At 44.4% G+C, this 26,207-nt stretch overlaps 2 protein-coding genes across 4 annotated transcripts in view; both read right to left on the reverse strand.

The window, feature by feature from the left end:
- Window positions 1-534: 534 nt before the first annotated feature.
- EPHX3 (epoxide hydrolase 3) lies at window positions 535-10,238 on the reverse strand. Of its 2 annotated transcripts, none has more exons than XM_069086944.1 (7): window positions 9,745-10,238; window positions 9,229-9,308; window positions 8,838-8,995; window positions 3,382-3,510; window positions 3,125-3,228; window positions 2,813-2,949; window positions 535-973 (listed from the first exon to the last, which is right to left on the reverse strand). In XM_069086944.1, the coding sequence occupies exons 1-7, from the start codon at window positions 10,168-10,170 to the stop codon at window positions 856-858; spliced, it is 1,152 nt and encodes a 383-aa protein (XP_068943045.1). In that variant the 5' UTR covers window positions 10,171-10,238; the 3' UTR covers window positions 535-855. The 2 variants fall into 2 exon arrangements, with proteins under 2 accessions (XP_068943045.1, XP_068943044.1); XM_069086943.1 differs by lacking the exon at window positions 535-973 and adding an exon at window positions 2,036-2,611 and having other exon boundaries at window positions 9,745-10,226.
- Window positions 10,239-12,667: 2,429 nt separating this feature from the next.
- BRD4 (bromodomain containing 4) overlaps window positions 12,668-26,207 on the reverse strand; it is a 193,571-nt gene continuing 180,031 nt past the window's right edge. Inside the window, exons 12-20 of one of the 2 annotated variants that reach the window (XM_069086941.1) lie at window positions 24,883-24,935; window positions 24,340-24,706; window positions 23,594-24,133; window positions 16,311-16,423; window positions 16,055-16,217; window positions 15,819-15,949; window positions 15,258-15,469; window positions 14,707-14,938; window positions 12,668-14,249 (exon numbers count right to left, since the gene is read on the reverse strand). In XM_069086941.1, coding sequence (XP_068943042.1) covers window positions 14,181-14,249; window positions 14,707-14,938; window positions 15,258-15,469; window positions 15,819-15,949; window positions 16,055-16,217; window positions 16,311-16,423; window positions 23,594-24,133; window positions 24,340-24,706; window positions 24,883-24,935 — 1,880 coding nt within the window. In that variant the 3' untranslated portion in view covers window positions 12,668-14,180. The remainder of the gene's footprint in view (window positions 14,250-14,706; window positions 14,939-15,257; window positions 15,470-15,818; window positions 15,950-16,054; window positions 16,218-16,310; window positions 16,424-23,593; window positions 24,134-24,339; window positions 24,707-24,882; window positions 24,936-26,207) is intronic. The other variant, XM_069086942.1, reaches the window with a different exon arrangement.

Consider the following 26,207-nt stretch of genomic DNA (forward strand, 5'->3'; position numbering starts at 1 on the left):
ACCTTCAGAAGCCCCAATCTTAGGATTGCAATTAAAAACTTAAGAATAAATAGTTGATTCTACTCAGGGGCCCAGAAGATGAACACCAGGGCCTCTTTCTTATTTTCCTTGGTCTCACAAATGGTATCATAAAGTATATAATGATAGACCTTATTTGGCAGAATCTCGACAAAAGTGCATTAATGCAGTTTGTCTCACATCAATTAACTACAAGGGCCTTCTTGACCCTTCTCTGGCACGATGTTGTCTTTCTTGCACTTTTTTTTAAACTTTCTCTGGCATTGAAGACTTGTGTACCCTCAAGTCACTGAACACCTTAATCACTCCATCTGAGACAATGACAGTGGCATCCATGATTCTGGAAATAAGCAAGAGATGGTGGGACTCACTTCCAGGTTGCGAAAGACAAGGGAGCACCTCTGCTGCTCCAATACTGATCCCTTGGCAACTGTGATGAAGATACAACCTGTGCCCTTAGAGTCTTAATTTTCCTATATGGGACTACACAATCTTTAGGAATGCCTTTCAGGTTCACTGTTAAGCTATTATTTATTCCCCAATAACCTGTCAGGAGTGGGTAATTGGCCACCAGGGCTGCCCCATCTTAGAACACTCCATGAAGACTGCAGACTTCTCCACTGTTTATGTAAAGAGGATAACTAGTTGCCTTAGCCCTCCAAGAAGATATTTATCAGGCACAATTCCTGGAAAAGCTCTCCCCAGATGGTACCAATCACCTGGAGCACAAGAAGCAGCTTCCTCCTGAGACAGCCCAGCTTGTCCCCTCTCTGGGAAGAGGTGCCAATCACCATGACCCTTGTCTTCTATCATTCCTCCACCCTGACTTTTTGAAGATCACTGGTATTCCTTTGTGTTTCTTCTTGGAAGTATTTCTTCCATTCTTTCAAGGAAGACTTTATTCTTCCTGAAACTTGGAGAGTGGCGATGCTTTCCTCCAGCCTTTTCATCTTCTCTAGGACATAGAACAATTTGTATTATTTTGTAGAAACATATATGGCTCCTTGGTACTAGTATAACCCTAAACACTGTGCACTTTCTTCAGATCGATGCACAAATCCTGTCTTCCACAGTGGTTTGAAGCAAGATCTTCAAATCCTTTGACACTTTTGTTGGCAGTCTTCAAAGCTCTAATTGCAAATATTCGCCACACCCGTTTCCTGTGTGGCTGCCTAAGTGAGGCTAAATTTATTGTGGTAGGTCTATAATACGATTTTCATGATGAGAACCTTACCTCAGCTGCCCTTCACTGTAAAACAGCACTTTTCTGTCAAGACCCAATAGATACAGGAGCTGTTCCATACTCTTTTCTGGGTTAAGTTCTCAAGCCGGAATTTCAGATAACTTCTATATTCCCCGCTTGACTTTTCTTCTCTTTGAAGCTCAGATACTTTTTGTGGTCATTTCGTTACTTTCTAGCCCTGTTCTGTCACCTGACCATCATTCCAATGCTCCTCTTTCAGATGTCTCAGATACCCCCTTTAACTTCTTCCTTCCAACTGGCTCTTGTCATTCCCTAGCCAGAAAAGGGCTGATTTGGGGAAACTCAAATGAGCTCCATTTTGAACTTTTAAATTGCATGGTAAATGACATAATCACAGTGACCAAGGGCCCCATGTGGTTTCAATTCACTTGTCTCTGACATTGATCTATCCTTTTCTCTACCCTACTCCATAGTCCACTCTTCCATATGTGGTTTTCTATTATCATTCCAGATACTTGTGGGAGGGGGAGTTCTTAAGGGCCCTTCTTCCAATACTCCTGATCCCTGGTCTGTTTTTCTTGCCACACTGAAAAGCAAAAGTCCTAAGAAACAAGGACAAGGAAAGGTACAGGGGAGGGCCAAGCAGAATAAACCTAAGTACCTAGGACAATGGGCACCCCAAAGAAGCTCCAGAGAGAAGCAGGTTTCTCATTGTCTTGAAGAGCAAGGTAGAGGCATTGGGGAGAGCCCCTGCCCCTAATCCCAAACTGTCCTTGAGCTGAGGCCCCAGACAGAAGGAAAAAGGCATAGCAGGGCAGGTAATGGGAGATTTATTTCTGTGCACACATCACAGCTACAGTACCCCTTTCTTTCCACAGAGGATCCTTTCTCTGAGAATTTAATAGGAACTCAACTGGGGCCAGCCAGGAATTGAGGGGACAGAGAGGAAGGACAATGTAAGTATTGGGGGTAGGGATGACTAGGTTGGGCATCTCTAGGGAAATGTGGAAAAGAGTATAAACCACAGGAGTTGGAGAGGGAGGATGCTTCCACATTCCAGTCAAAAGCTGGCTTATTTCAAGTACTGTTCCATTTCTTCCCTTGTCCTGAGTGGGCCTTGGTGGGAGCAGAAAACCAGAATGCTCATATCTGAAGAGTCATGACTACACCTTGAACCTCCTTAAAAAGGCCCACATGTAGTGGTGCATCTGCTCTGGTTGTGCCTGGGGGATCCAGTGGCCAGCATCAGGTAGAACATAGGACAGCAGGCGACCAGGCACAAAGTGTTTGCTAATACTATCCACAAGTCCACTCTCCAGGTATGGGTCTTTCTCCCCCCATAACAACAATGTTGGTGTTGTCAGCTCCTGAGGCTCTAGCGGAAAGTGACTGTAAAGCAAAGGAATGTATGACATTCATTAGGGCGCCAATGACTTCCTCACTCCATTCTTGTTCCTAAATACACCTCTGTCCCTTCTTCCTACTGTTTCAAATTTTCCCCTCCCTGCATTCTCTTTAAAATCATTCAATCATTCTTTCCACAATCAATCTCCCCTTTTTCTAGTTGCACCCAATCCTCAAAGGAATCACCTGAAAAGATTGCGGTAGTAGTTGAGGGGACCAGCGAGACCTTGGTTCTGGGTGAAGCTGAACAGGAAGGCCTCTAGCTCATCATCTGTAAGGCCATGGATTCCGGTCATAGGATGGGTCATGGTATCCTTTAGGATCTGCACACATGCATCCCTCTTCATTATAAATGCCCTCCAGATACCTCTGAGAATCAGTCTTCCCATCTCAGTATACCCTCTCCCTCCCCATTTCCACAACATTATTACTCTCCCTCCCCCACAACTCCCCTCTAGCTTTTGCCCCTTTCCACTAAGCAGGAAGAAGGGATGGTACCTGAAAGTCAGAGATAGAAAGCAGCTTCTCAGGCAACCAGGGTAGCTGAAACAGGAACACATAACCGGACCGCAAGAGCTGGCTGGGATGGTGCAGGGCATACTCTGGGAAGTGGAAAGAGAAAAAGTAAGGGAACCACCCATATCAAACCCCTTGTAGCAGTAACACCCCAGGCTCACAACTCAGTACCCATTCCCTACCTGTAAGACTGGCCAATTCCCCTCTCCCTCTAAATGTCCTCCCATCTTAGCACCTACCTTGGTAAACAAACATAGGGGCAGCGTTCACCACCACTAGCCGCTCTACCAAATCTGGGTAGTAGATAGAAAAATTCCAGGCCAAGATTCCACCCCAGTCATGGGCCACCAGGACACATTTGGAGTAACCTGTCAACAATTGGTGTAGGGAATTGGGGTGTGGGTAAGGTGGGGTAGGACAGGTGTAAATTAGGAGTCTGAGATGGAAGACATTATAGAAATGGCATTAGCATTGGGAAGGGCAAAGAAAACTAGTGAGTTAGTCCTCCCTCACCATTAGTAGGAACTCTTACTATAAGGACCCTGACAAATAATAGAGCCTCAGCTAAGGAGGGCTAGTAAATCAACAACTCTATAACCCTCCATTACTACCAAGCCAAGGTGGGAGAAACTACCATGGTTGGAAGGATTAGAGAATAAACAGGTCTCCATATGCGTCAAGTATCTAGACTCCTAGAGGTGTAACAGTCATGAGATTTGAAGTTCTTTTTGTATTGTTATATTAAGAGGTACTTAGCACCTAGTTCAGATTAAGCCTCGGTGAAAGAAACAGAAGGTATGAACTCCTGTCTTCTGTTGCAACAGGAAAGGGTTGGCTGAAAGAGAAAGCTAATGCTGTATGTATATAAGGAAAAGCCCCAGAGAGAGAGGGGCAGAATTTCTTGGGATAGGCATCTGGAGGGAGAAGCTGCTGCCTCCGGGGAGGCTGAAGAGGAAAACCCCTCCCAGGCTCTGGGAGCCAGCTCAGACTTCTGCTGAGTCCAAGGGCCAGCTAGAGCTGCCAGGGGGACTGAAGAAGCATGTCTGTGATGCTGCTGATACTTTGCATGAACTTGTTTGTGGCTTTGTGGAGCCTTAATTTTCTGGCAGCAGAGACTGTGGAGGATTTAACATGGGCTGGACGCTGTGAACTTCAGCGTGGAACAGAGACTGCATGGAAAGCTGGACAAGGACCTGGGAGCTATCTGCCTTTAAACCCAGGTGACAGTTTAGTGAATCCAGGTAGGATCTGGGACCATGGAATCTGAGAGACCACCAGAGTCAAGCTGAAAGAAGACTTTACTTTGACACTGTGTACTAAGAAGATTATAATTGGGGTGGCCAGGTAGCACAGCGAGTAAGAGCACCGGCTCCAGTGTTGAGAAGACCTGGAGATGGAATCCCGGGCTCAGACACTTAGCACCCACCCAGAAACACCTGGCCGTGTAACCTTGAGCAAGTTACTTAACCCCAATTGCTTAGGGGCGGCCAGGTGGCTCAGCGAGTAAGAGCACCGGCTCCAGTGTCGGGATGATCTGGATCAAATCCGGGCTCAGATACTCAGCACCACACCCAGAAATAATAACTGGCCATGTAACCTTGAGCAAGTTACTTAACCCCAATTGCTTAAAAAAAAAAATTATAATTTACTAGTGACCTAGGGGTGGAGGGTCTGGGTATTTTCTGATGATTGAATAGTGAATGATGAAGGATAACTGATGGACTAAATGATTGTACTTAGTGATTGATGACTGAATAAGTGACTGATTGAGTTAATTTAGTGTGCCCCAGAGTGGAGGACTTTGTGTTCCTTGAGGAGGCAAACCTCCCTAAGGATGATTAAATGATTAAGACAACTGAATGACTGAGTTACTAAATTATTGTTCTTTGTTCAAAACTTTATGACTACCGTAGTGGAAACTATGTGGCCATTTTCTGTGAGAAGTTGTTGTGAATGCTTTGATTTACTGTGAATGTTTTGCTTTGATTTGTTATGGAATAAATAGTGTTCACTATACTGTGTAATCAGAGCCTTAAAAGCTGTGCACAGCATTCTTCTGGAAAGCTGCTCATGCATGGCATTACAAGAGGAAAACTTCTAATTGTACCAATCATCATCTGCTATCTTGAGAAGTAGCAAAGAAACTGATTTGAAATGACTTCAGTAAGGCCCTTGGGATTCCTTGTCAATTCCTTACTATTGTATGTAACCATTCCATTCCAAACTCTCTTCTTCCCTGGGGTCTAAAAGTATACACAATAGCATCATCCTTACAGGCAATAGTCCCAATCAAATGATACTACTTCTCCTTGTTACCTTAATCCCTGTGGTTCTAAATGATTGTCCTAAAATGCCAATGTGACCCCCATACCCTTGAAGGCAGCTAGTTGGTGAAGTGGATACAACACTGGAGCTGGAAGTCAAAAAGTTCAAATTCAGACAGTAGTTATGGGTCCACTGGCAAGTCACTTAATCCTGTTTGCCTCAGTTTCCTCATCTGTAAAATGAGCTGGAGAAAAAAATGACCAATCACTCCAGTACCTTTGCCAAGAAAACCCCAAACAGGGTCATGAAGAGTCAGACACGACTGACCAACAAAAACCTCCATAAACAATCAATTCCAGTTTCCAGTGACTCCTTATTTCTTCGAGGATGAAATACAAAATCTTCTGTTTGGTGTTCAAAGACCTTTATAACCTAGCTGCGCCGCCCCCCCCCCCCCCCCACCTTCCAGTCTTCTTATACTTTATAACCTCTGTGTATTCTTTGGCATAGTGACACTCGCCTTCTTGCTCTTCCTTCAATAAGACAGTCCATGTCCTAACTCCCAGGTATTTTCACTGATTGCCCCCCTTGAGTAGAATGCTCTGTCATTTCCACCTCCTGGCTTTCCTTAAATCCCAACTCAAATTCTACTTTATATTGGAAGCTTTTCCCAACCCCTTCTGGTGTGGCTGATTGTGCCTTCTGCTGATTATTCCTTATTTATCCTGTACAGAAATTGTTTTCATGGCAGTTCCACTCAAGTCATTAACAAGCAATTTATCTAGGACCTCTTCTCAGACTCCCTATCGGGCTTCACTGCCTTCCTGGGCATCCCATTTAGTCCTGGGAGCACTTTCTCTCATGGTCTAGATAAGGAAGGAGGCTAGGCATATCCCTCCCAGACCCATGCTTTTGTAGCCATCACTTTCTAACTTCTCTTTCTTTTTAGCCCACTCCTCCCAGCTATGTCCCTCTATCTGGATTCTGGTTGCAGTCATCTACATCATTCTCTAGATCATTCTCCCTATTTTCTCAAGGAGTTCGGTGGCTCAGTCTCCTTCTGCCAACTTACCTTCATGTCAGTGAACTTATTAATATACATGTTCTCAAACACCACGGGCCCCCCAGTTAATCAACCCCCTATTCCCGTGATTTGGTCCAGAACTTTGAATTTCCTCTCTATGACCACTTTTTATTTTTCCCACTTTGCCCTTTGCCTTACTCTTTCTAGAGTTTAAACCTATTCTTCATTCCCACTGGGACCTCCCTCCAGTCTAAATCCTCTCTTCTCCCAGTGTGTCACCACCATTCAAGTGTCATCTTTTTAAAAAAAATTCTTGATTTAATAATAATAAATCTTTAATGAAATTTAATAAGTTAAACTACACACTATACTTATTTCTCCTTGCTAAGGTTAACCTCTCCTTTTGTGCACTTGATACCATCCCCTCCCATCTCCTTTAGGAGCTCACTCTTTCCTTCATGTTCCCTTCTCTATCTCTACTACATTCTCTGATGCTTATTTCTCCCGAAGGATTTATCATCCCAAATCTCTGTCCTTTTTTATAATCAGGCTTCTAGAAAAAGCCACCTACACCTGTTACCATCACTTCCCCTTTTCTTATTCAACTCTCACTCTTATGTAAGGGGCTATTGCCTTCACCTGCTCTAAGGTTACCAATGATCTTGTAAATGATAAAATACAATAGGTCCTTTCCTAGTTCTTACCCTTTTTGTTCTCTCAGCAGTGTCTGAAACTGCTGGCTAACAACACCCTAGGGTTTTGTGATTCTGCTTCCCCCCCCACCCCCGAATCTCTTCTGCCTCTCTATCGGCTCTCCAAATCTCCTTAGCTGCCCCTAACCATGGCTGTCTTAGGTCCTCTTCTCTTCTATCACTTAGTCACCTCCTCAGCTCTCATGGTCATTTCTAAGCAGACTGCCAGATCTACATATCCAGTTCTTTCCCATGTTATTAACCAACTACCTGCAGGATTATCACCTGAATAACTCACAGGCATTTTAAATTCAACATGAAATCCCTTATCTTTCTCCCAAAGCATACTCTTCCATACTAACTTCCTTATTTCTGTTGGGAGTACTAGCATCCTTCCTGTCATTCAGGTATGACTTCAGACATACTCAACTCTCTTCCTCTCCTCCCTCCCTTCATCCAATTACTTGTCAAGTCTTTTGATTTAACATTCACATCAGTCATGTCTACTCCCTTTCTCCACTTACATGGCCACCACCCTTGTTTAGGTCCTTGTCTTCTATTGCCTTACCACCACAGACTTCTAAATTAATTTATGATTTCAAGTCTGTTTCCTCTTCAAATCATCCTCTGCATAGCTGTAAAAACCTTTCTAAAGCACAAGTCTACTCCCTCTTAGTTCTAGTATAAAAATTTTTAGCTTGGTATTTAAAATCAGGCATATTCATATTATTCTCCTTCACAGCACATTTTAAATTATAGTCAACTGGTCTGCTTCAGATTCCCTATAATTCATCATCACTTAGCCACCTCTAGCTTTCTTGATATTCCCTAGGTCAGAGAGACACTCCCTAACCTGTTTCTGAATCTTCAGCTTCAGTTAAGGCTCAGCTCATGTTCCATATTGGTAGTCAACTCGCCATTCTCAAATTGTCATGCATGTACGTGTCTACATGTAAGTAAATGTACAAAGCCATGTTTATAAATTCTATCACCTTAGTAAAAAGAAAGCTCCTTTAGGGCAGCAGCTTTCTTTCATCTTATCTTTGTATCCCAAGAACCCAGAACAGAGCCTGACACCATAGGGTCAGTGCTATATAAATGCGAGTTATAATGATGTAGAAGGTGTTTAGGAAATATCTGCAAATTGGAGATTGAATTTAGACTCAGAGGACTCAAGTTTGAATCTAGCTCTGACTACCAGTTATGTGGTTAAAATCTCTTCATTTAAAAGCACCCTCATCTGTTTTCCCTCATTTGTAAAATGAAAGAAAAGGACTAAAATTCAGGGGTGGGGAAACTTTGGGAACTTCACATGAAGTCTGGATTCAGTCAGAGGGCTTCTTGAGCACCCAGAGAGCCACATGAGGCCTGGAGGCCACATATTCCCCATCCCTGGTGATGATCCCTTAAGGTTTGTTTCAGCTCTAAATTTTTTTATACGGAAGTTTAGGTAAAATGCATAAGGTTCTGGAATAGTAAGAATATTCAAAAGGTATCAGATTTTAGGGGAGCTCCAGGCTCATGCCTCATCAGTTCTAGTGGTCCTTCTGAAACTTCATCACAGAAGTAAAAATGGAAAGCTGGATTTAGAACTGAGACTACGGGTCTGAGGTAGGGCTATATCACCAGAGGGGTGATAGTGGGGGAGTAGAGATGGGGAAAAAGCCCAGTCCATTCCTGTGCTCCTCCAGGCACCCACCCCCATGCAAGGTACCTAGAGCCTCAATAGCATCTTTGATGTCTGTAGTCAGGGCATCAATGGTGTAGCTGCTCAGGTTGGTAGGTGAATCTGAGCTCCCGTAGCCCCTCAAATCCAGTGCTACCACACAGAAATCATGGTGGAACTCCATAAGCTGGTATCGCCAGGAGAACCTGTAGGGCCAGTTAAGTGGATGGAAGTGATGGCTGAGTCACCTCCCTCTCCCCCCCCCCCCCCCCCCACCATTCCAGTGGGACTCGCTCAACTAGAGGAAGAGAGGTGGTTTCCATGGAGGGCTCCACCTGCTCCTAGGGGCCATGTCAGACACAGAACCTTAAAGAGGAAGGTGGGGGAGAGGACAGCTGCTGCTCTGGACTCTCCTGCCTCCCCCTACCCTGCCACGTACCAGATCTGAGGGAAGCCATGGAGAAGCAGCATCAGTGGCCCTTGGCCCCTGGAGACATAATGCAGACGAAGGCCAGAGGTCTGGGAGGAAAGAGACTGGAGTTAGGGTCCCTCCTCCCAACCCAGAGTGGGGGACCCAGGGAGGCTAGGACTTTGGGTCTACAGGAACCTCTGGCCAAAGGGATTTCATTTCCTCAAAGCTCAGTTAGATGGCAGTCTCTAAGATAGCTGGGTTGCACCAATGACTTCTGAGGTCCCAATGGGCAATAAATGTAGGCTACGGCAGGGTGCAGAAGGGGGTTTGCCTGAGACCCACACTCCAAAGGGGAATTCCAGATGGGGGGGAAGGTTGGTAGGCAGGGAAGAGAGGCAGGTGGGGGGCTTCCTCTCAATCTCTAGACCTAGCAATCAATCCCTGCTCCCGGTCTTTGGGCTCCCCTTCCTTCCTCCACTTGGTCGGAGAAGGCTGGGGAGGCGGGACAGGCCCGGCCACCACTCCCTCCCAGGCTCAGCTCACCTTGAGGTGAAGGAAGTGGTGCTGCCCGTAGCAGGGGTCTTGAAGGCACGATGGGGCATTGCGGTGGGGCTGGCCGCAGCAGCCTCGGCCAGGGTGCCGCAGCACATGGCCCAGCGCCTTCGCTAAATACACGAGGGCAGCCAAGCACGCGCCCCAATACACCAGGATCCACATGAAAAACCGAATCAGCCTCAGCGTGGCCCGTGAGGGCGCCAGTAGCGCCGACACCAGATAATCGGGCATGGCGACTTCCTCGGGGCCGGGGGCCTCTTCCGCCCAAAGGACCTGTGGTTCGATGGGCTCCGGGGTCAAAGCTGGGCTAGGTGCCGGGGCTCCGGAAGCGCTGCTCAGCTGTTCGGGTGCCTGCTCCAATGAAGACTCCGGAGGCTCCAGCGCTGTACACTGGGTGGAGGTATCTAGCTCCATCTCAAGGTTGGAGCCAGGAAGTAAGAGCTGGAACTCGGGGGCGGGGACTGCGGGATCCCACAGCCCGGAGGGAGCAGCAACTGCCCGCGCCCCGCCTTCCTGAAGGCGGGGCAATCACACAACTCCTTACTTAGGCTCCACAGCTTTCACTCCCTCCCAGGTTCCCATTCCCCCCTTCTCCTAGCCTTTCTTAGCTCTGATTGGGTAGCTGAGACCCTGAAAGGTCGCGTCGAAGGAATAAAAATGGCTAGGATCGCGGCTCCGCGGCCTCAGCTCGAGCAACCAATCCAACGCCCTCCGTCATTCCCGGAAGAACTCTTGGGAGATGCTGAGGCCCCTGAGAAGCCACAAGGTGGCCAAGCGAGGGGCGGGTTGTCCCAGTCCCAAATGTCGGGAGCCATGTCTGCTCTCCCTTCACACCTCCCCAAGGAGGGCTGGCTTTCTAGGAGGGACGGAGCCACGCAGCGGGCAACGATGACAAAACAATAGATACAAATTTGGCTTAAAAACAAAGGGAAGTGACCCCGCTGGGTTTTCTATCACAGGAATACAGAGCTCCCAGTCGAGTCCCTCCTCCCCTCCTGGCTTCTGTTCTTCCAATCCTCTACAAACGACTCAAACACGGTTCTCTTCACCCCCCCCCCCAAAAAAAAGCTACCTCAAGGGTCACTTGATATTCAGTACAAATGTTTATTTTGCAATGAGAACTGCACAAAAAACCTTTAGTATATAAGTGAAAATTCTATTAATTCCCTTCTACAAATGTCTAAAGTGTTTAATACAAGCCTCAAATTCACTGACATAATTATTGGCCAAGTGATCCATCCGTGCATCAAGTACAGTGGGAGATTGTACACGTCTCTCTCTCTCTCTCTCATCCTCCTGTACATGACTCAGAAGGGGGAAGAACCAGAAGTACATCTTGGGGACTAGATTCCTAGAGGAAGGAGGGGAAGGCATGGGAGAGAATCCATACTATGGGCAGGGTAGGGTGAAGAGAAATTAAGTAGTGGCTCCACCCTAACTGCAACCCAATTATAAGCACACAAACGAGTCAAACAGGGAAAAAACTTTCTGGCTAGCAATACCTTTGGCAGAACACACAACCATTAATTACTCCAGCACTGTCTGGCCTAGGAAATGCTCCAACAAAACAGAAGAAAAAATGAGAGGAAAATAAAGAGATAAAGAAAAAAATAAATCAAAGAGCAAAGAAACAGGTCAGTTGAACATGGGAACCTAAATGTCTTCAAAATCACAACCCCTGGGGAGAGATGTGCACCCTGGGCTCAGGGATGATCGTGGCCTGCTCCTTAGCTAGAAGCAATTACCCCCAGGCTTCAGCCTGTACAATTCCTGAATTCGAGGAAACAGTTTAAAAGCAGGGTCATTGAATTTTGGTTGTTAAAAAATAAAACAGGGAAGATTAAATATCACTACTAATACATTTGTTTCTTTGCATACATATAAATTATAATATTTGTATTTTACATCCTTGGACCGCTCAGTTGGAGTCCCAGTTGGTTGTGTATGTGTGTAAGCCCCCTAAATGAGTGGGGCAGGGATGTGGTGGCTTTTATATACAATCCCAAGAAGGGAGATGAAGACCCAGTGTGCAGTGTGTGTGTGTACATTTAAGAGAGGGAGGGAGGGAGGGAGGGAGAGAGAGAGAGAGTGTGTGTGAGTGTGAGTGTGAGTGTGTGTGTGTGTGTGTCTTTCAGGTTATGTACATTTAAGAGTACCTGGTAAACCCTGAGCTTAAAATTAAAGGAAGGGGTGGGGGTTGAGGAAAAGGGAGGGAGAAATGTCCAAAGTGCTTTCGCATAAGGGGGTAGGAAGGAGTGAAAGAGAAGGAATACTGTCTGAAGGTCAGGCCTCCATGGTGCTAAGAAAAGGAAGCTGGGTATGGAGCTCCATGGGGGTTGGAAGAACCCACCTCCCTACAGCTTTGCCTGGGGATAGCAGAGCCTTTGTTTTTACTTTCTTTGAGGTCCAGAGCCAAGCTGACCTGCAGCTAATCCTCTGGCTAACACCTTGTGGCTTGAGCACCCTAGAATAGTTGGGAGAGTCGTGCTGCCTCATGCAGTGGGGGAAGAGAGCTCCTCTCTATACTACCTCAGAAACATCAACTTCAAAAGTAGGGAAACCTTTCTGCCTAGTATCCCACCTGTTCCTGCTGCTTCAGCTGGATCTGAGAGCCATGGCCACCCAATTGAATGTTTAGGTGGGCTTTGGGTGTTTTGATCCCTTTATGCCCCATCCCAGATCACTTCTGCCTGGGCTTCCAGTGTTGACTACCTGGGAGGCAGTGGCTTGGGAGGCTGTCCCAGTATTCAAGGAAGGCAGGACTGGGAGAAGGTTGGAGGCATCAAGCTGGAGGAACAAGGACCTGGCTGATTGAAATATTTCTCTCACCTGCATGGCCATTACCCTAGTGTTCCAGGCCCAGGTCTATCACAAGGAGAGAATTCAAAAGAAATATCAGTAAGACGCCAGCTTTTAAAAAAAAAGAGATGCGTTTATTCCATGATCAGTACAGACCAAATGCATATTCACCGTATTAAAGTCAAACCAGTTAATTACTCCAGAGTTTGGCCAACACTGAGGCACCAGTATTGTACTGTATAGTGGGTACTCATGGCACGTAACCTTGTGAACAGTTCAAATTATAAAATTAAAAAAAGAAAGAGTAAAGAGAAAAACACGCTGGGTCACGGGTGGGGAGTAAGGGTAGGGGCGGGACCACTGATGGTGGAGGGGGGTGCCCACCATCTCTGCTGTGCCATGCAGCCCAGCCCTGGGTCCACTCCCTTCCTGGTATAAAACAACTTGAAACAGATATGACATAAAAAAAAAAAAAAAAAAAAAAAACACACACACCAAAAAATAAAAAAAAAAAGAGAAGGAGAGAGAGATGCAGCTTTCTGGTTTTACAATTAAAAAATATAGACTAATAAAGTTTGAAATTGAGTAAAATATAAGCAGTTTTTTTGTGTTTTGTATTTTGTTTGTTTTTTTGTGTTTGTTTTTTTTTACACCAAGTTTGGTGGAGTCACCAACAAACCTCAAACAAATATATGCCAACTATATTCACTATACAATACAGCCACGGTCACACACTACCCACAGTGCGGCGCCCCCTCCCCCCACCCCCATTGCCACCACTCAAAGGAGAGACGATAACACCCATTCCAAGTTAAGCAGTGCCTTTGTGTCTGAAGGAAAATTAAAAAATAAAATTTAAAAAGAACAGAAAGGAAGGAAGGCATAAAGAAAAAAAAAACAAAGGCGGAAAGGAACTGACTTTGGTTGGTAGTCTCGCTCCCAGGCGAGGCCTCCACACACGCGTGCTACGACGACCACCTCACTCCAAATGGCCATGGACACTCACACACCTCCACTGGACTATTCCCTTTTTCACAAGCGAACACTTACAGAGAACGGCTCTCGGTTAAAGGCTCGAAGGGGATGAGGGCAGGGTGGGATTCTGTTCAAGGCAAAGCCAGTGACTAGGGACTTTAGGCAGCTGGGGGCTGGTCCCAACTGTCATTCTCCCTCCCCCCCCCCCCAATCCCAACAACACGGGTGGGCTCCTGCTCTCCATGGACTACCTCTGCAACCCCTGGTCTTACAGTGTGGGGTAGAGATAGTGGTAGGTGATATCAGGGAGGGAGACAGGGCCCTGATGGGGCTCCTCTCATGGTTAGAAAACTGGTAAAGAACTTGACATCCTGGATATACTGTGAATACGTCTGGCATAGAGGAGGACCTCATTCATGCCTAAGAACCACCTGGTCCAGCGCTTGCTTGAGGTTGGGTCTGACTTCAGTGTGTGCAGGGGGTGGGGAAGTCCAACGGTAAGGCAGACTCTGCTGATCCTTGGCTGACAGACCCACGACGGGTGGAACATGCACAAGGGCTGGGCCCAAGGGATACCCCTTCCCAGCCGCCAATAACACTAGGCAGAGTCAGTTTTGCCAGAAAATCAGTCAGAAGAAACCCAGGCGCTATCAGAAAAGATTCTCTTCAAATATTGCCAAAAGATCACTCTGAAAATTCATGTCAATGGTAGCTGCCATCTAGAGAGAGAAGATAAAAGGAGAATTAGAAGCCATGTTCCAGCAGCTAGCTACTTACCTTCCTGTACCTAAGCTGTTCCCTTAGTCAGGCTGGCATCTCAACCTTTACTCAACCCAGACACTTTATGGAAAGCTCCCCAACTCCAAACTTTACTTTTCAAGGTACAGCACAAACCTGGCCACCTCTGACAAATTTCTTTCCCCCACCCCACACTAATCTCTCTCTATTCTCAGAGATGCTTCAGTATGTCACTGTAAATACTTGTCCTATTCTCCAGTCCTGTTCATGGCTTGTCTCCTACTTTCACCCATGGCTCCCAAGTGATCAGCTCAATTATGAGCACACCCAGATTTTAAAAAGACACAGGACATTTTAAGGCACTGCCATTTGTGAGGACAGACAGCCTAGTAACCAGAATGCAGTATTATCCAAATTCTAGAATGTATTCCAACGCACCGCCTCCCTGCGCCTTCGCTCTTGTTCCCGTTTCCTGGCCAACTCCCGCTGTTGATCCAGCATGGACTGGGAAGCCTGGGGCTGAGAGCTTTGTGCTTGGGGGGCTGAGGAGGCTGCAGCCACTGGTGGCTGCTGCTGTTCTGAACGCTGCTGCTGCTGCTCTTGTCGCCTCCGGGCCTCTTCATGAGCCCGCCGAGCCTGCTCCAGGGCATCCTCCTCCTCCCTGCTCCTGCTAGAAACAAAGGACCCTAAGGAGATGGACCGAATACTTCTCTGGAAACCCATTCTCCCTCTGGGACAAGAATGGGAGATGTCTGAATCCCACAGAAACCTCCAACTTTCATTCCTGAGTTAAAATCTGATCTCAGAGACACTAGCTGTGTGACTTTGGGAAAGTCAATTTATGCTTGCCTCAGTTTCCTCAACTGTAAAAACTGCTTAACTTACAGGACTGTTATAAGGATCAAATGAGATAAAGTTTGTAAAGCACTTAGTATAGTGCCTGGCACTTAGTAAGTATCACATAAATGCTGATTTCCTTCTTCCCTCACCTCATCCTCTCCTGTTCCCGTCTTAGCCGTTCTTTCTCCTTCTCGGCATGCTCAGCTTGGGCTTTGAGGGCCTTTTCACGCTCCTCCTTCTCTCGAGCAGCTCGGCGGAACTGTTCGAAGCTGTCACTAGATGACTTGGCTGTGGAGGACGGAGTAGTGGGGTGTTTCTGGACTAGGCTGGCCCAGGAGCCCATGTTTTTGATCTTGAGATCCTAGTCAAATAAGAAAAAGTCTGGTTAGAGAGGCAGAATAACTCATCTCATTACACCAAGGAAAGTGCCTGCAAAGTTCCTTCTTTATAATGTTTTGCAGAAATGATCATAATGAAGACAGACTATTCAATGATTTAAACGGTGGCAATGGGTTTTGTAATTCATCCACAAAATCATGAAATTTTAGGAGTAGAAACTTAACAGGTGATCTAGACCACTCTTACTTCAAACTAAGCAATTCACCACCCCCTACCTAGGTATATACTGAGAAGCCACTCCCAATGGTTTATTCAAGACTGGAGAAAAGAGTCTGTGAGCTAAGGTTTCATAATTCTGAAGGAGATTTTACCTTTTTGGGAGCAACTGGGGTTTTGGGTTCTTGCTTCTGCTTGTCCTTGTCTTGCCCCACAGGTGGGGGTGCACTCTGTTCAGGAGGCCGGATCACAGGTCTGCCAACATCTAACGGTTTTATTTCAGGCCCTGAGACACAGAGGGGAAGGCTGAAGGGCCAGTATTTAGGAGGTGACACTAAACTTTAATTTCATTAGAGGGAGAGAACAGGAAAGAAGTAACAAGCAAACTCACGTTGAGGGATGTGAACAGGGGCCTTGATGTTCTCAGGATGCTTGGGGGGATCCTGTCGAAGGGAGGGGCCAAAGGGCTCATTTCGGATGATAGGTGAGTGGATCTTCTCCTCCTTCACTACCACCAGGGGTTGGGACTGCACTACTGAGGCTGCTCTAAGCTCCTGAAATAGCATTGCCATTTGGAAGGTAAGGAACTGTTGCCCCCACATCAGCTTCCAACCTTGGGCTTTTAACTAATAACCTTTATTACCCACCTGTTTCTTGGGTTGGACGTTTTGCTGTGGTGGAGACTGATGAGCTAGCCCCTGGAACGGTGGCATTTGGGGGGAATGCATCATGAGTGGGGAGGGAGCTTCTCGAAGATGGCCTATAATAGGGATACACATCAAAATCAGTAAGGGTAAGCAGAGAAATAAGAGTCATGCTGATACTAGAGGACTACATGCTCAAAAGCAACAACTTCCTAACATAGTCACCTTTTATAGGGAAGCAGAGAAACTAGGAATGGTTAGAAACTAGGACTGGCTGAGGCCTGCAATGGTTTGCTCCAGTAGTAGTGACCACATTTCCCAATACAAGGAACTATTGGGCAGACTGTTGAGCTAGCATTTCTGAATTGGGCTCTAGGTACAAAACAGGCTCCAATCTCTTGGCACGGAAAGCTAACTTTTAGGACTGCACATCTGGAAGGAACTGGAGACTCTTCAGGACAGGGAGAAATGAAGATATGACATACAATTTAAGGCATCAGTAAAAGTTAAGCCAACTCATGTAATGGAGTTTAGCCTGCTGCTGAATTGGTAGGTCATTTGTTATGAGACTGGAAAGACAGATCCAAGGACTTGATGGCCCCACTGATACACAAATAGCTGCTACACAAGTTAAATGTATCCTCCCTTTGCCCTCATTCACTGTTGGTTCATACTAATTTTGTATACATATATATTAGACCCTGCCGCTTAAAGTTCCCAGAGCTAGATGTCTTTAAGCTCCTTGAAAAGTTTGTGCTGATTTTAATTTTGTGTCCCCAGTGCTAAGCACTTACACATGTTAAGTAGACACTTAAAAAAAAAATGCTTGTTAACTAAACGAGGAAGTCAAAATCATCCCATTAGCCAAAACAGTTGGTCCATCTACTCAGTCTGTGTGCTGTTACTCTTGTGACCTGTCTAAATTCCAGAACAGCTGCTTTGTTTCCATTTTCTCTTGGAACATCCAGGACTCTGCTAGTGTCAGACACTACTCAGAGGATTGTGTTCAAATATGGTTGTCCTCTTTTTGTAAAGGGCACTTGACAAGAAGGATGCCATCTAGGACGAGATTTCCTAATTGTACAACGTGAAGCCTGAAGGAAGAACTAGGACTGTTTAGACTGAAAATAAGCCTTAAGGGAGAATAAATTTTCAAAACATTTGGAGAACTGTCATGGGGAAGAGGGACCAGAATTGTCTGGCTTGCATCCAAAAAGTGCAGAATTAAAACAAGAACGAAAACTTACCAGGATTCAGTGCTATGCAAAAGTAGAATGGGCTGCTTCTAGAGGTAGTATGGTTTCTTCAAGCCAAGGCTAGCTAGACTGTATGACTATTTGACAAGCATGTTTAGTTGCAAGGTGGAATAGATGGCCTCTAAGGCCACTTCTATCTCTGACACTCTGGGTAGGTCCAGTACTAGGGCGTTCAAGAGATCTCTGTTACAGTGGCCCATTCCAATACCATCAATTTCTGTTAGCACCCACCCAGGAGGGAAAAAACAAACAAAACACCTAAGCCTCAATATTCTACTATGCCTAGAATTCTCGAGAACACTCCTCCCTCCCCTCATCCTTTCCCCTCACATGTCCAGTTACCAAAAGCAAAGAGATGGTATTGTTGGCTGTTACTTTGCCTTTTTGAGAGGTGGCTCATTGGCTCTGCTTTACATCCTCCCTCCACTCCCCTTTTTCTTCCTGTTTGATCAACCAAACTCTTGCATTTTTGTTCTCTTCCTTTCCCCAATGATAAAATGAATCTCTTCAGGTCTTAGGCAATAGAAACTGATAATACAACAAGAAATGCTAAGCAGGCTCAGTGTACTGGCAACACCAGCTTTCTAGACTTAGTTGTTTGATGGTAAATAAATGATTAAGATACATAAGGTAGTTATTCTTAAAGAGGAGATGGCTCTTCTGAAAAGAATATAGACTATAGGGGCAACTAGGTGGTACAATGAATAGAGTGGAAGACCCGAGTTTAAATCCAGCTTCAGACACTTGGCACATTTATTAGCTGTGTGACCTTGGGCAAGTCACTTAACCCCAATTGCCTTGCCTTCCCTCCTCCAAAAAATAAATAAATGAATAAATAAAGATAATGCGTGATGCTTTTGTGTGAGTCCTTTAAGGCAAAGTAGGGGTTCATTTCAGACTGAGAAACCAAGTGAAGATCTGACCAGCTGCCCTGTGGTAGTTTTACTTTGGGACAGCTGACACGATTCATACTATGTAGACCTTGTGCGATAAATTACTTATCCATTTTGCATAAGGCAGCTAAAACTCTTTCTTGGTGTTTGTACCATATTGATAAAACCAACCACAGAATCATAAAATCTCTCTCCTTTCAACACACCAAATGATGTCTGTTATTATCTTACCTCTTTGTCATCTTTTGTTTAAGTCCTTCAAAGCCCAGCTCTCAAAAGTAGGGAACTAGAGATAGGCTCCTTTCCAGCCCACATTGTACCTTGAATTTTTACAGATACTTTTAACTCAGACTTATAATTTTAATTGTGTGGTGGAAATGTTAATGTTGAAATCCCTTCACCAATGTGGATCAGTAACTCACCTGTAATTTACAGTCTTGGACATATCTCTGCCCACTAGACTGGCAAAGGTAACAAAATATGGGAATAGTCAATATGGTAGAAGTTGAAGATAGGCAAATTAATATATTAATGGTGGAGACATAAAAAAGTCCGAGCATTGTGAAAAGCAATTTTGAAGTATACAAAGTGACAAAGATGCGATTGAGAGACTCTACTGCTAGTATATCTCAATGAGCTCATTAACAATGAAAAGGCTTTCATATAAACCAAAATATTTGTGGCAGTACTTTTTTGTAGAAGCAAAGAACTAGAAGAAGAATACCTACCTATTGACTGGGTTATGGATAAACAAACTGTGATATGTGGAATATTACTATGTTGCAAAAAACAATATGTAGAGGAGCAGGTGAAGAACTTATAAGAACCAATGTAAAGTAAATCAAGCAGAACTAGGAAAACAATATAAAATGACTGGAAAGAACAACAAAACCTAGAAATCAAGTGCTTTTAAATCATAATGATTAAGCCTGGACCCAAAGAAGAAATTTGACAGGATATACCCCTGATTTTTTTGTAAAGGTTGGGGACTATAGATTAAGTAGACTGTACATTCAGACTTTTTTGATATGTTGTTTAGTTTTTCTAAATTGTCTTCTCTCCCTACTTCCCCTTATTCTTTGTTTATAAGAGATGACTCTCTGGGAGTAGATGGTAATTGGGATATATTAGGAAATGTATGGCGTACATACAAAAAAAATCATGCAATTAAAAAAAAAAAGAATGAAACAAGTTAACTCAGTCTTAGAGATTTCCTTTGAGGTGTTAAGAAGAGACTTAAGGGGTTTGACTCTAGCCACTATAATTTATTATTATATTATATTATTATTATATAATATTATATATATTATTATAATTAGCCACTAAGGTTTGACTCTAGCCACTATAATATTCACACACACACACACACACACGAAGTGTAGAGCTCGGGATATAGATCTAGCCTTGGAGTCAGGCAGGAATATTTGTACCAGGCACTGTCCTAGGTGCTCAGTTGGCTTATGAATGAAGCAACATTGCCTTCAAGGACCTTGCTTTCTAAATGTGTACTGAATACATACCAAGGTAGGTCGTGAAGAAAGGACATTAGCAATGAAGAAAGGCTTCACATAGAAGGTAATGCTTAGGTTAACTTCTTTAAAAATACAATTTTATTGATATACTTTGATTTTATACTTTGTTGACATAAAATTTGCCTTCTTATCCATTCTCTTCCCCACCCTTTTCTGAAAGAGCCATCCATGACATTTTAAAGAAAAAAGGAGAAGAGGGGAGAGAAAAAAAATCAGCAAAAATGATCATTATATTGAAAAAAATCTGAAAAGTTTATATATCGTTCTACACTTGTGAACCACCCACTTCTGAAAAAAGTGGGGGAGGGAAGCATCTTCTCCTATCTCTTCTTTTGTCTGTGTTCTTTTTGCAATGTTAATTTTCTGTTTTTGTTTGTAGTTTACATTTACATTGTAGTCTTTTTATAAGTTGTTTTATGGGCAATGCTTCCTTCACTTTGAATCAAGTCATCTAAATCTTTCCATGCTTCTTTGTAATCATCATTTTTTATAGCACAGCAAGATTTGATTGTATTCATGTACCACTAATGGGCATCTACTTTGTTTCTGGCTAGCTATTTTTTGTTTTTAGTACACAAAAAATATTGCTAGAAATATTTTGGAGTAGATGCGGAATTTCACTTGTGCTCAGTTTTTAAAAAAAAGTAAGAGATTCTGTAAGGTACAGGAGAAAAAGGTGAGTACTCAGTCCAAGCTTAGGGGACAGGCAGTACAAAAGTGCAGAGATTGGAGGAGTGTAAGGGATAGAAAATAGGCTAGGTGCTGAAAAGGCAGTTAGGGATTAGACTGTTTCAGAGTCAGGAGCTTATATTGGATTTTTGAGTTAATAAAGAAACCAGGAAATTTACTGAGTAAAGGCAGTGAGTCAGATGTGCAATTTGCAGATAGGCAAATCACTTTGGCAGCAGTGTGATAGACTAGGGAGGGGAGAGATGAAGCAGGAGATCAATAGCTAGCATTCATAACAATAGTCTTTTTTTTTTTTTGGAGGGGGGTAAGGCAGGGCAATTGGGATTAAGTGACATGCCCAAGGTCACACAGCTAGCAAGTGTTAAGTATCTGAGGTCACATTTGAACTTTGGTCCTCCAGACTCCAGGGCCCATTCACTAAGCCACCTAGCCAACCCTATAACAATTGTCTTGGTGAAAGGTGAAGGAGAAAAGTGTGTAGAGAGAAGGGGACAGAGATGTTGAAGGGTGAGAATTTGAGAATGACACAGAGGTTTGTGAATGTTGGTGATGGAAAAGGTAGAAATATAGAAATAAAAAAGAGAAGAGTGGAGGTGGTTGGGGAGAGGGATGGGAGGAAGAGAGGAGAAAAGAGGAATGTGAGATGTCTGGGATATCCAGTTTTGCAATGTCCAACAGATGGATGGTGATGTGGAACTAGAACTGGGGGAGAGACATAGATCTTGGTGTTTTCTGCATAGAAAAAAACAGCATGGAAGCTGATGAGGACACCAAATGAAAGGATAGGAAGAGAGCCTAGGATAAAGACCTGGTGAATACCCACAATTAAGGGGTGAGATAATAGCTGATGATTAAGCAAAGGGAACCGAAAAGGATCTGTCAGACAGGTAGAAGAACTAAGGGCACTATCATGAAAATCCAGAGAATAAAGATTATCTAGGAAAATAGAGTGGTCTACAGTATCAAATACTACAGTGAAGTTAAGAATGATGGGGACTGAAAAAGAGACACCACAGGCAGATTTGGCTAAAGTCTTGACTTCGACATATACTGGTTGTGTGACTGAGTCAATTCCTTACCTTCAGAGTGTCCTGTGGCAACTGTGAGTTAAATTGTAAGGGAGGTGACTAAATTAGCAGCAAACATTCCAGAAAGTAAGGCTCTAATCCAAATGTGATAGAATTACAGATTATCAGGAAAAGACCTCAGAGGCTATCTAATCTTACTAACAGAGAATTCCCTCTACAAAATTTGAAGACAGGAAGAAGTGTGATAAATTACAAAACTGACAATATGTATAGTCAACTACTCTTAACTTGAAGCTGACCCCTACAAAGCCCATAGGTTTTTCACAATATAATTTAGCAGCTGAGGGCCCCTTAAGTTTCTTCAATTTCAATACATTTAAGTACTGACATAAGAGATGAGTTTAATTTTGACTTTAATTCAATTTAATTTGAATTTAATTTAGTTTAAAATGACTTTAATTCAACAGTTTTTTGAAACTGCTGAATTTTGCCTACAGATTATATGAGGTCAGTAGTACCAAGTGGTCAATGCACCAATTTTCCTCCTTACTGATTTTACTTCTTTTGGGGTTGGAATGAGTAGCTGTGTTCATCTAATAAGCCTGAGTTAGCATAAAGCAGCTCACTGTTGGCCCTGATTAACCAGACATCAGTTAAAAGTTTTGCCTTTCCATTAAGAATACAAAAACCCTAAAGTCAACATATGATGCTATGCTGCCTAGTCATCATCTAATAGTTCATATGCTATTAACAAGAATGACTTTTTGGGACAGTTAAAACTTCTGGGGGTGGCCAGGTGGTGCAGTGAGTAAGAGCACTAGCCCCAGAGTCAGGATGACCTGGGGATCAAATCCAGGCTCATATACTTAGCACTACACCCAGAAGTAACTTGCCGTGTAACCTTGAGCAAGTTACTTAACCCCAATTGCTTTAAAAAAAAAAAAAAACTTCTGGACCTACCTCCACATGCAAATCTGCTTTTATTTCTAGTGACACAAATAATAAGAGATCAGGAGGAACTTTTCTTTGCTCATGCGGCCACCATACACCCTCATCACCCTTGCCTAGAATACTGCCATAGTAGACTAATTCGTTTCCCTGTCTTAAGTCGCTCCTCAATATAATTTATCCTCCAATCAGCTGACAAAATTATTTTCCTATAAAGTACATGTTTAACTATGTTGGCCTCCTACTCAATAAAATCGAGTGGTTCTCTATTATCTCTACAATCAAATATAAAATGGTCTCTTTTGGCATTTAAAACCCTACCCCCACCTGACCCCTTTGTATTTTTCTAGTCTTCCTCTCCATGATAGGCACAATTCTAACCTGCTGCTCCTCCTAAGAAGAAACCTAATGGGCCTGACAGATGAGCCTGGTATCCATTTGTAACCTGGCATCCAAAGTTCTCCATATTTTGATCTCAATTTAAATTTCTTTACTCAATTAATTAGCTATATAAACTTTATAGTTTAACCTAATTTCCAGGCTACCTATTAAACTGTTTTGTGTGTTTTCCAATTTGGATGCTCTATGTTCATTTCTTTTCCCAGAAAAAAATCTACTTTTTCTTTCTGAAATGATTCCTTTCAGATCCAGCTAAAGAGCAGGGACCCAGGATATGTCAAAACATGATTCAACAAGCATTTCCCAAGTGCCTATCACGTGTAGAGCAGAGTCTGGAGAACAAAGCTAAGACACTGTCCTTATACTCATGGATCTTATTAAGAATATATGCACAGATGTTCTAGAATTACTTGTTGACTAATAAGTAAGACACATGACAATGTCACAGGAAAAACCCAAATGCAGCTTTGAGAGAAGCCCTTACTCCTAAGAGTCACTGCATATCTCCCACGATGCTTACTCCCCCTACTTGCCACTTACTGGTTGTATAGGGATCAGACTTATGGTGCCGTGGTGAAGGATGGTGTTGGATGACTTGCTGAGGCTTGGCTGGTTGTGGTGGTGGTGGCTGTTGCCCTGGAGGTGGGTGGTTCTGTTGTTGGGGAGGGGGAGGCGGCTGCTGGATATGTGGAGGAAACTGCATGGGCTGCATGTGCATGGGCCGTGGTGGGGGTTGGTGCTGCTGCTGCTGCAACTGTTGCTGCACAGAAGGATGGGCTGGAGGAGGTAGGGGAGGGGGAGGCTGGGATTGCACCTTCACAGAAGGGAGGAGGGGTGTGGATGGCTGCACCTTCTGTAGCTGTTGTAGGTATATCTGCATCTGCATGGGAGTCAGAGGTGGGGTAGGTGGCTCTTCATCCTCTAGCAGGACTTGGGGTGGCTGAGGCATGGGTGGCTGAGGGAGAAGGGGCTGCTGAGAGAGTGCAGGTGATACAGCTGGGGGACGGGCTGGTTTGGGGGGTAGGGCAGCAGCTCGATTGCTAGGCCTTGATGGCTGCTGGGGCAGAGCATTGTGCAAAGCTGGAAGAAAGAAGCAAAAATTAAATTTCAGACAACACATAGCCACTAACACCTACCATTTTCCTCCCCTCCTGGTTAACAAATTTTACAGAGGAGTAAGCTCTTACTAGCAAGCTGATTCTATGGGTTGCACCATTATGACAGGACCCCCTTGGAAACCTTATTTCACCCTTCTCTCCACCCTCATATTCTGCTCCATTGCTTACCTGGAGGAGAAACTACTGCATGCTGGTTGAGATGAGGTGGAGTGCTGTGCTCAGGTGGCTGTGGGAGGTGAGGAGGCAGCTCAGGTTGGGAGAGGTGTATGATTGGTTGGGCAAAATGGGTGATGGGATCAAAGACACTCCCTGGGAGTGAGTGCTCGAGGACTGGCACCTGGGCAGGGATGAAGGGAGGAGGGGAGGACTTTATCGGTGGGGCTGTCTGCTGAGGGATTGATGGAGGGGCTGGGGGTGGTAAAGGTTGCTGTTGTGGTGGTGGCGGCTGCTGGGCTGGGGGCTGCTGTTGTGGCAGCTGGTTTGTTGGTGGGGGAGGCTGCTGCTGTGGCGCCTGCTGATGGTGGTGATGGTGGTGCTGAAAAAAAAGACAATGAATAAAAAGTTAAGGAAAGAATAGCTTAACTCAACCCAATCTAGATTAGATTGTAGGACCTATCCTTCCTCAAAGGGAAGAAGGCACAGAAGCCCTCCTTCCAGAAATCTGAGAAAGGATTTCTTGTCCACACAGCTGGGCCACCTCCAGTTACTTACCTTCTTTGGTTCCCGCCCAGGATGCCCTTTCTTTTTGGATTTCGGTGCCATCTCTGCAGAGAAGAAAAGAAGTTAAGGCTCTAGCTGAGGTAAAATCTGCTAGTATTGGCTGGGGGATAGGGGTTGGGCATGTAACTTTAAGATAGTAGCCAAAGCATTCAGTGAAAATGTTGGATCAATGGATTTATTTGAGAGAAAAAGCTGCTGGGATAAGTAAGGCTAAGTTAAGCTTGAATACAGAAAGGCCAAGGACCACAGTCATCATCCTTACTAAGACACCTGTAAGAGGCAGGGGGCTTGGCTCACAGAGCTTCCAGAAAATCAGATGAGGAGATTTAAATAAGGATTAAGGACACTGATGCCACCAGAGGGGAAAAAAAGGCTCCTTCCCCTTTCCCCACCCTCCTTCAGTTGAGCTCATGCTCCTCTTTTATCTTTGTTTTCTTTCTTCATTTCAACAAAGGCTCAGTAACCTGCCAAAGTGGAACACAGAGAGAGCTAAGAAGACTCCATCTTCTTTGGTCAGGCCCCATTCTTGAGTAGAGCCCAGTAGTCTGCACACAGTATCTTCAGCCAATGTCTTTCCCCCACCCCTATCCCTAGTTTCTCTTCTATTTTCTGAGGACCAAAAATACATGATGAAGGAAGCCTGTGCAGGGTTTTGTACCAAACTTTAATGGTGTCAAACCCAATAAAGGCCTTCCTGATACCTGCCACTGGTCATCTAGCTCCTTAGTCATGGGAGTCAGATAGCTACTTCTGAGAGGGCCTCATAAATCTAAGTCTGGCAAGGGCAGGAAAGAAGCTGACAAACAGGGATGCTATAAGACCTGAAATAAAAGTAGCCAGTTTCCCAGACCCATAGAGGAAAAAATGTGTGAGGGAATGGGGCAGCTGCTGATACTGGGCAGTCATGGGATTTAAAAAAAACATTTGTGAAAGAACATCCTTACCCTCAACCCCAGTCACTGCTTTAGGCTACAGATCACAACTTTACCTCTACCTTCCTAGTACAGTGGGAAAGCTTCCTATACTCCCAATGAGACTGAATTGTTGGGGACATGTCTGGAGTCCTAAAGACTGTTTTCCTCACCCAGTGAAACAAGCTCCTTTCAAGAAGAGAAGACTGTTTTAGTCATTGTATTTATATTCCCAGTGCAGAGTCTGGTAATCAATTAATAAATATTTGTTGACCAACATGCCCTTTGATCTGAGTTGGCCTCAGTGTGCCCAAACTTACATTCTATTTTCTTCAAACCCATCTTCCTTATAAATGGTGGTGACAATCCCACAAGGTCTACCGATGAGAAGTCCCTTGTCCTACA

This window comes from Petaurus breviceps, unplaced genomic scaffold, assembly GCF_028583685.1.
Source record: "Petaurus breviceps papuanus isolate PSGF00001 unplaced genomic scaffold, PetGlider_PUasm1.0 180, whole genome shotgun sequence".
NCBI classification, from domain to species: Eukaryota; Metazoa; Chordata; class Mammalia; order Diprotodontia; family Petauridae; genus Petaurus; species Petaurus breviceps.

Coding starts and splice junctions, on each gene's coding strand:
- EPHX3 (XM_069086943.1), bottom strand. CDS start 10,170: ATGGAGCTAGATACCTCCACCCAGTGTACAGCGCTGGAGCCTCCGGAG. Junction 3,511..8,837: donor AGATGCTATTGAGGCTCTAG/GTACCTTGCATG, acceptor AATTGTTGACAG/GTTACTCCAAATGTGTCCTG. Junction 3,229..3,381: donor CCCTATGTTTGTTTACCAAG/GTAGGTGCTAAG, acceptor TCCACTTCCCAG/AGTATGCCCTGCACCATCCC.